The 10393-nt window shown below is 40.1% G+C and overlaps 1 protein-coding gene across 1 annotated transcript in view; it reads right to left on the reverse strand.

Annotated features, from left to right (window-relative positions):
• Nucleotides 1-10013, reverse strand: part of cd81a (CD81 molecule a) — a 42400-nt gene extending 32387 nt beyond the window's left edge. The window contains exon 1 of the mRNA XM_036584213.1: nt 9825-10013. Within this exon, the coding sequence (XP_036440106.1) occupies nt 9825-9890 (66 nt within the window). The 5' untranslated portion in view covers nt 9891-10013. The remainder of the gene's footprint in view (nt 1-9824) is intronic.
• Between the last annotated feature and the right edge of the window lie 380 nt (nt 10014-10393).

Genomic DNA, 10393 nt, shown 5'->3' on the forward strand with positions numbered 1-10393 from the left:
GGCATTTTTTTTGTCAATTTTAGTGCACAATTTCTATTTATTTTAGTTTATACATATTGGGAAATATTAAAAATGTGCCATAACGTCTGCACAGAACACACTTCATGCCCCCCCGCAAAAATGTTCAATTCAGCAAATAAACAATAAAGTGCAATTCTCTGCTAACTTACATTCACTTAGAAAAATCAACAAATGTGCCATTTGACAAGGAATGGCCAAACTTTTGCATATGATTTTGTGATATCAACGACTCAAAACAGCTTATTTTCCATATATGGACTGTATGGACTGGGGAGTTAACAGTCTAGTAGAGTTGTACAACAGCCGTTGATTCATTTAGAGAAATACATTTCACTGTATTACAAACTCTGGTGGAGCCTTAAAATCAGCCGCCCCTACATGAAATATTTTTTGACTTTCTTTCTGCCCCCTATCATAAGATCTCATCAATCTCCATCCCCTTTCTCATACACACACATACATACACACCCTCACACCAACTCTACATCTGTGAACAGCTGCAGAACGGAACGTATCCACCCACAGGTCAAACCCAAGGGATTTTCCTCACTTCACGGTGTGGCTCTCTCATGCCATATAAACACTGCTGTGGGAAGGCCAGGAATTTTCTTCTTTTTCCGTTTTTCAAAGCTACTAACTGATTATAACACCTGCTAAAATGACAAGAAATCAGTTTTGTTGCAGATACATGTATAAAACTACTCTAACTCTAACTCTAGTATCATAAACAGTAGGTTTCAAACAATTAGTAGAAAGCTGTAAAACTTAAGGGGCCTGTACCATGGAACACCAAACGTTCCTCAATTTTGAGTTTAATGTTGTGTGTAAACCCTGTTAAAGTTTCAAAACATACCTTTCACTCTTCAGTCCATATACAGACACTAAACTGAAAAAAAACAGCCCATTTTAAATTCAGTGTTTTTGTGAGGTCATGAAAACTAACATTTACATACATTGATCAATTTTGCCGACAGTGATTTAGCCCCACTCATTCGCATTGACGTTTAAAGGAGTGTTTTAGCCTGAAATGCTTTTTGAATGAAGGCAGCCAGTCAGAACAGAGATCATTTACATATATCAGTCTTAAAGGCACAGTAACAAAAACAGCATGTTTAATTCCAAGACACAAAATGGAAGTTCGAAAATGGTCACGCAAAATTAAATTATGGCCGTTTTTGGTACCAAAAAAAAAACAAAACAAAACAAAAAAAAAAACCACAAACATTACAAGTAAGACTTCCAATCCAGAATGCATCATATTTGAAAAGCAGTGACCAAATTTAGCTGACCAAAGAGCTATTCATAATAATTTTGTGACATGTTTTCTTGCTGTTCTCAAAATACTCTGAACTGTGAATGAACCATCAGTTTAGGCTTTCGTGTCTAGTTTACAACATTCAAATTTACACTAAGATTTTACTGAATAAGGTTTATTATTATGGCATGATTACAAACTTCTGAATGTCTCTAGAACAAGCACCAAACAGTCGCAGGCATTTTGCTGTCATATAAAAACCTCACAATTTATTTTCCTGTTTGTAAACTGTTCACACCATTTTAAAAACACTGTCCTTTACATTGTGTGACCATTTCATGATGAACAGTCCATTAGGAATGGTCCAAAGTTAATTGCAATAAAATCTTTCCATTTTCCATTATTTCCTTCTCCTATAAAAGTTGTCATTTCAGAGACATTTTTCTTGTTATGACATAAAAAAATGTGTTACTGTGTGGGTTATGTTATGTGTGCTTCTTCATTTGGCTAGTGTCAGCATCAGCCTAAGCATAGCTGCAGAAAAGTAACCAAATTCTGAATCAACAAAAGCTTTCCCTCAGTGGACACTGGATGTGTCTGGGAAGAGTTTCACCAGAAAAAAAAACCCCAAAAGAATCAGAGACCAACCCGATTCATGCCTGTAATCTGAACTGTTGCCATGCCAGATCGTGGCCCCAGGAGAGGTATAAAGTTCAACCACTCCTCTAAGGGTTTGTGGGTGTCTGACTAAGTGTCTGTGGGACTGATATAGAGTCTCTCTCTCTCCACTCCACCCCTCTCTCTTTAGGCCGCCTGAGCCCATTCCAGAGCTCAGGCAGCCCGTTGCTTAGCGATCGGGTAAACACAAGCACTGCCAAAGGGTGAGGCTGGAATCACAGCGCATCGCTGTGCAGCTTTCACAAAACTCATCTTCAGCAACTCACTCTGCTAGCCCGCAATGACTCGGCCATGCGCCTGAGGTTAAATCATTGGTGTTTCCCCCAAAACTGAAACAGGGGTTTCCCCAGAGTTCGCCTCAGGTTGAGTGTTACAGGTCTGAAGCGAAGCCCAGGCGTATCCAGTCAACAGTGTTTACAGGTTCAAAAATAACACAAAAAAGTACACATACAAATTAAAAGCTGAAAAAGCATGGGGAACTCTCACTACATTAGGAGTACCCAAGAGCCACCGCTGCTTAGTCAGACAGCCATTTCTGGAACATTCCGTCACTCCCCTCCAGCTGTCTCTTGTCCTGGTATAGGCTGTAGCTTCTCAAATGTCTACTGTACATTATCTCTGGCCAACACAACACACCACAACCCACTCACATGCACGTGCATGAGCTTAAGCTACCTCATGACTGTATAACTAACTTTGAATGTCTACATAAAAATAAGGAGTAAAAAGTATTGTCTTTATAAAAACAGCTGAGTAAAAGTCATATTAAATTTCAATAATAATCAGAATAAAGTACTAAACCTACAGTAACAAAGTACAATTACTTATAGGCCTGTGCAGTTTACAGTATCCTCTTATTCAGATAAGTAAAGGAAAGTACTTGCGGTAAATGGTTAAAGTAAGTTTGGGGTAGACCATCACTAATGATCTGTCCCAACCTCAGAAGCTGAAGCCAGCACAGTGATAACATCCGAGTTGAAGCCTAATCTTTGTCAAGTAAAACATACAATAAACATACAGCTCAGTGAAAGTTGTGGTTGTAGCATCATTATCTCTTGTTTGGGATGTCCTATACATTGATGTAATAGTAAGCATCTTTGGGTTCTTGAAAAGTCTTTATAAGTATCATGTTATTCTTATTTTTATTACTATCATATTCAATTTGGCCACGACTTCCGAATGTCATATGCAGTTTACCATTCATGCCGTGTAGGGCTGGGCGATAAAGCGATAACGATAATTGTCGCAATTTAACTTTTCCGCGATAGAGCAATAAGGCATGTTCGACAAATGTTCTATATAATACACCGTTCTCACACGTCCACGTTCTAGCGAAAGCCCTGGTGGCTTTTCTACTGCAAGGAAAGCGACACTACTGTGCTGTCGCCAGGAGAGGGCGCACTTCCGAGTTTTTCTACATGATTAGAGAGGGAGGGGGCCACGAGTAAGATGAGTCTTTCACAACGGCTGAAACGTGGAGTTTTACATTCCCTGTTTGAGTGGAGCGACCGGCGATCTGTGCTCCTGTGACCGAGTGTGAGTGACGAGATTAGTGGCGTAACTGTACTGACCTACAGCGAACTCACCTCTTTCCTTACATCCTAACCAGCTTTAGCAGCGTTTAATCACAATCCTCACTGTCACAGCGTTCAGTCATATTTAAGTATTAGTGCATTCCCAAGCAACGAAAGTTAAAGAAAGAAGTGAGTTCATGTAAATTACAGCCCTGACTTAAACGAAAGCAAACTGAGGACGCTGTGAGGCATTGGAGAGCGGTAGAGCGCTATCTTTCTATGGTAGCTGCTTTTAGCAGCTGGCTAACTTGAAGCAGCGCTCCGTCACTCTTACAGCACGGAGAATTGATGATACTGTAGATCAAACACGACACAAAAGCACCGCTTTCAGTTTAAACATACCTAAAAGGAGGACTCCGTTTGTCTGGTGTTGATATTTTGCGGTTCACCCCTTAAACTACTACGATAGTATAGAGAAATCCAGGTGTCGCTAGCTGGTGTCTGAATACTGTGATGTCATTTGTAACCAGATAGCCTAGCACTCGTCACCAGACAGCTGAAAATAATCTGTTTTTCTTTCTTTGTGACTATTATGAAATTATGACTATTACAAAATAGCCATGCTTTTCCAGCTGGTAAAAACAGCTCACCAGAAACTTTCTCCCACTCTCCCATGACAGATTTGTGAAATGTTCCACTGTTTGGTGAGTGTTTGTCGTGTTCCGACCATAAAGGATAGTTTAAAACAGCAATTAACCACCCAGGAGCAAAAATCAGCCTTCAAACTTGAAAGACATAATGATTTGACATTTATCGCAGTATGTATCGATATTGAACGATATGAATTTTGTTTATCGTGATAACATTTTTGGCCATATCGCCCAGCTCTAATGCCGTGGTCTCTGTAGCCACTTCGCTTAACCCAGAGTTCTTTCCAGGCCCCAAAGTTGTTTTGCGTGACGTATGAAACCTGATGCTGTGATCTGAGAATGTACTACAATGCATGTCATTTTTCTTTGGGCAAGATATCTGCTTCAAGCACTGAGCATGTTTAACCAGTGCAGCTCAACAGCTGTGTCTTTACAACAACTTAATCCATTCTAGGCACAATAAAATGGTATTAATGGATATTACATAACTCAGCATGTTTAAAAGTTAAGTGTCTTGCTTTGGTTTGCTTGAAATAAATCAATTGAAAAACTTTTTTTGGAAACCTGCGTAAACATAAACTTAAGGTTGGTTACAGGACTACCTTGCAAATTGAGTTAACTGAACTTGAAATAAGTCGACAGAGCATACAACACATTCTTGTGATGTTAACTTACTTTTAGAAGTTCAAATAATGCAAAAATTTAAGGCAGTCTGGTAACAAATTCAGTTAAAACACTATTTTTTAAACAGTGTAAATGGGTTTTTATCATCACTTGGCGCTATTATTGTAGGTAACTCTTAACAATCCTAACCCTACCTACCCAGCAAGTCTTACAAATCAGTTTTTGAAATTGTGTTTGATTAAAAATGAATAAAATGGAAAGAGTACTGTTTACGGGAGATCCCAGTTGTGGTCTTCTATTCAATTCCATAAAAAAAAATCTAGTAGCCTGACATAGGTGGAAAGAACCTGGTCAGTTAGATCAAAACTCCGGCTCTGGGAACATGTATGTAATCGGATGCCATCCCCCACCTTCCCAGCTCAAATCACTGTTTTGCAGATACTTCCGCTTGGACTGCCACTGTTTTTATTTTGTCTAAGTGCCCCAGTGCATGCCTCTTATGGAGTCTTTTAAATATTTTGAAGTTTGTCTTCCTGGGAGGGGTACCAATTCAGAATTTCCAACACAAAATGGTTTAATTAGTGCACGATAACAGAATCTGGAGTAGCATTCTTTTAAATGTAAAAACAACTTGGTGTTTCGTCACAAGAGTCTCTTTCCCAAAGCTGACAGTGCTCTTATCATGTCAGTCTCATATCCTTGGACATGGTGCAGTAAAATGATGTTACCATGATCAAAGAGGTCCTTGAAGGGACTTTTATGATCCCAGCTCCAGAGCACTGTGGAACTGTCTAATATCCAATAAAACGGCACAGAAGCAGTGAATGGACAAGTGGTATTGCCAGGGCAATGTCTTGTTAATGGTAAACCGCAAAGTTATGAGATTGCTTATGAATTATTTAAAGCATCTTCTAAATAAGGGGTTCTAACAAGAACATATAATACAAAATCAGATGATTTAGCTCAATCTCTAATTACTCTAAGTGGTGGTTGGGTGAATGGATGTACACAATGGCTTTTTCCGATTAGGTGTGGCACTCTGAAGTGATCTGCTTCCCACAAAGTTTCCCTTGAGTGCAAGAGAAAGTCTTACGTGTAAGCTCTTTTCCCTTAATCTGCATAGGAGATTGAAGAGGCATTTCCTTAGCCTGATTGGTGAAACCTGCTAAAGCCAAGTTTTAAACCCAACAGTCTGAAGAACTTTAAGGTCATAATATTCCAGATTTCCTTCTGCGAGTCGAGACATAATTTCTTTATACATTAACCACTACATGTATTAGTTAATGTCCTATCATGCATATCACTGCAGTCATATTAAAACATCATAATTCAAGCTGACCTTTTCTTTGAACGTAGGCCTTTCACAATTATGATCTCAGTTATTTGAGCTGGCTGCAATATTTTAAGCTCAATGCAATTGTTTCCACATAGACACTACCCTCTCACAATCCTATATTAACCTTGCAATGAACGTATTTTAATTGGCTGCACTTTTTAATCAGCAAACTCATGTAAATATCAGAAAGCAGAAAACTCAGACATGCCACGGCATCACAAAAACAACTGTATTTCTAAATTCTGTCTTGGCCGTATAGCACCTTTAGAGCAGTGCAGCGAGTACTGTTTGTTTATTTGAGCTCAAGCTGATTCTGTCTTCAACTGGGAGCTACTGAGTATCAACAGCTAGGATGGAAGATAGCTAATCAGTAAATCTGGCCATTTTAGGATCGTACTTTAAATCAATTTAATTGTTTTTCGAAGAGATATTTACATTGTTAATGACAGTTATTTATGTGCCAATTATCGTGAGCTAAAAGTTCATGATCACAGAACTGCTTATTGGTTTACATCAGTTGCAAGTCAACGGCAAAATATTGAGTAATTGTTTTTTCACCCCCTCACTAATCAGACAAAATCAGGAGCAAAATGACACCAATAAATATATGAGTATATTATATTTAACCCCATGCAAGCAAAACCACTCCAAAAGTGCTGCGAGCCATTATCGCATGTCAGCATTATGCTAATACTCTTGGTGTCTTGTTTGCGCTCAGTGGCTATGCAAAAAGCCTCATTTGCTTCACCTAATAGCAATGGGAAGTCGAGGCTGTGTTTGGCCCATCTAGAGCTGCACTGGAGGCGTTCAAATAAGAGGGCGTTGTTATGGTGCAACCTCCCGCTTCTTGCCAAGATGAACACCATTATATCTTAAATGTCTACTAGGGTGAGAACCAGGGATCTCTGGCTTAAACTTTGGCTGCTAGTGAGACTGGCAGTCAAGGATAAAATACCTTACAGCCAATTCCTATTTCCAGTCATGCTTTTGCCGACCCTTTCGTTTTCTAGAAGAGTAGAACTAATAAGCTAATGGCAATCTTCAAATGATTGTTAAATCAAACAGTCTGCATGTCTGCCAATGGTAAGATATGCCTTGTCATGAAAACATTTACAAGTATGCCTATCTGAAAAAATAAGCCTTGAGTTTGCATACACAGCAAAGTAAATGAAAATAAGTCCACATCCTCTTTAGAGAACACATTTTAATGACTTATTTTGTGTATGTTAGATTAACATACTGAGGGGAAAAACATAAAATGAGGCCTGTGAAAAAGTTGACATCTAATATGCTGTTTTATTTCTTTCCAAAATTAAACTAAAAACATAAATATGCATTGTGCACTAAAATTAGCAGAACAATGCCATAGTCAAGTTTGTTCTCTGTAGAGGATGTGCTGACTTTTCAACTGGGAAATCAACAAAATGTCATTTGACTAGTATGACAACTGCATGTTCATATATAACATATAATCACATATATTATAGTGCAACATATCAACCAGTGTTAAAGTATTATGCCAATTTCATGCTGTCCCATGATTGATATTACCAGATTGAGGTCCCACTATTTGCCCAAATACAGCCACTGACAAACAGTCCAACCCCAGAACAAATATAACATGAATCTGAACACTACTATTAGTAGTAGAAGCAGAAATAGGATCAATTGTCATGATCTCACATTGTTATTGTCTGAAGACTCAAAAATATTGTGACGTTAATTCAAGTTCATATTGCCCATCCCCACTTTCTTGTATATCCACTTAATTCTGGGAAGCCGTGCCTATGGCCCCCGCCAAGGGGGTCTTATTCGACAGACCCCTCCTGGACTCCTCCTGTTCCCTGTTAGAGCCTTGGTGGTTATTTCTACCCCGTGACTAAGTGATATGGGGTTGTAGAATGCCTGGCACGTCAACACTGGGGCCCAACGCACTGTGACCGTGATTCCAGTCAGACATCTATTTGCCTGCCAGCTCAAATTTACTCTTACAATTTCAGGTGCACTTTTACAGCCAGGCTGACCTTGTCCTCCATATGTTTGTGTTGCAACACAGACTAGATTTCAACACTTCCTTTTTGTGTTTTTTTTGCTGTTTGTTTAATAAAGTCTGACTGGATGCACTTTAAATGAATTATTCAAGATGCCTCTGAGAAAGAGCAGCTATATCGGCTAAAATACATCTGGCCACCTGTTGGGCATATGAATTGATTAGTAAACTGGGTGAGGTCTTATGCTAATGGATGAAAACAAATTAGTTTTGAAGGAGAAAATCCATCAACATCTTACAACTGTTGGGCACAATCACACACCATCATGTGTAATTATAATGATGTGGTGCATGTATGAAGTCTGAGAGGCTATCCAAAACCATAAGTCTCTAAATCTCTCCTCATTCCCGACATACTTTCAAGAAGACGAAACATGTGGTCGATGGCTTGTTTGCAGTTTCTTCTCAACTTAGCATTTTTTTTTTATGTACATGGTTTTCTTGCCACAGGTCAGCCAAGATAAGTAGTCCTTATATAAACATATTTTAGTCCTATATATAAACATAGGTTCAGTGAAGAATTCAGAAAGACAGAGTTACGCACTACGCCTAATGTTTGAGTGGAAAAATCACCTCAACATTTGTGGTCTTTCTGGGTTTAGTCAGTTTCCACAGGCCTATTAGTGACTCATGTGCTTTTTAAAGGGAAAACTTCTGCAGAGGCATCAATCAAATTAATGTGAACCTGAAGGAGGAGCTGGGGCTGACCAAAAGCAGTAAAAAGCACAGGTTTCAGTCAGCTCAATACAAACTAGAGCGAAAGGAGATGGTTTAGCATTTCAACTTAACCACGTTAACCACACTGTGCCGTACTCGAAACCTCTAAACTACTGAAAGCACTCTGCATATTACACTGCAGATGTGTTCGCACAGACTGTGGTAACTTGGACTCAACATGAGTTTAACAGGGTGGGTTTTACCACTCCACCATTTCCTCAACTCTTCGAACAGGAGGGGCCATGAGAGTCTAAGGGGGCTTTCGTCAGGAGGACATCTGATCAAGCCAGGCCAGATTTGTCCGATCCAATTTAAAGCCTTTGCCAAAATCCCAAGAGAACAAAACTTTACTGGGAAAATGTGTTTCCTATCCAGCCACTCGGAGCGTCTGTCTGCAACTAGTGTGGTCATGTGTAAAATCTTTCTTAGCACTGAAGCTGAAGGCAGCTTTGTGTTCGAATTTCCCCGTTCCACCTTAAAAGGTGCAGCAGTTACATTCTGGTGCCATTTAAGGTGGAACGGAAAAATTCGACAAAGATGCGAATATCAAACCGACTTCAGCCTCGGTGGACGCTGCCGAGGAGCAAAACGGCGAGCAGAAGATCAGTGGCGTCCATCGTACATTGTTACGGCTCAACCACTCTCTCCAAGTCCGTTATCTTGTCTCCACTCAGAAGCAGAAGTAAACAGTAGCTATTTACGCCTCCATTGTATTGTTTTCAATCTCAGCCTCATGGGCTCTCTGTTCTCTAAATCCGATTATACACCGTGTAGTTCAAAAACAAAAGCCAGTCACACGAACTCTATGGACATCTTGCAGTTTAGCTACAATCACGCAAAATCGCTCTACATCATCGCTGCCCCGCACATAACACATAACCCAACAATCCTTATGATAAACAGGGCCAATGGCGGTCTAACGGCAGCTTTAATGGCCGAAGCAAGACACGGGCTCATCACGGAATGAATGGCCACTCACCCAGAAGATGAAGTTGAAGAAGAAGAGCATGTATTTGATGCATTTCGTGCAGCCTTCCACGCCCATGTTGTCTTCTGTTTATGTGTGCGGCTCCTTTTAGTGCGAGACTGGGACAGTGCAGACAGACTGAAGGTCCTGCAGAACTAACCGAGGCTGCTGAGCTACTGTGGGGCTTTTGTGTGATCGTCGAGCTGCGACGACGTCAAACGGGCAACGCCCAATTCTCCACCCGCCCCAGAGAGCAAGACAGCCCAGCAGCAGCGCTGGCCTGTTTGCGCACAGCCTTGCACTTTGTTCAGGTGCTGTTTCTCACCATGTCTTTGCAAATGGGACCACTTTAGCCATTGAAAAGAAAAAAAATAACAAACAAAACCTTCAGTTCCCCAGATTAGCTTTTAGCCTTGGGTTCCTCTTTGGGTGAAGTGCAGTCTGTTCGCAAGAGAAGTGAATCCTCCTTTTGCATGAGGCCTGTTTTCTACAAGACACGAAACGAACACAAGAAAACTTCATTTGAAAAGTTGTAAAAGGATTTCATAAGTATATGTATTTCTTGCTAGAATACAGTGAAA

Source organism: Colossoma macropomum, unplaced genomic scaffold (assembly GCF_904425465.1).
Source record: "Colossoma macropomum unplaced genomic scaffold, Colossoma_macropomum, whole genome shotgun sequence".
Lineage (NCBI taxonomy): Eukaryota > Metazoa > Chordata > Actinopteri > Characiformes > Serrasalmidae > Colossoma > Colossoma macropomum.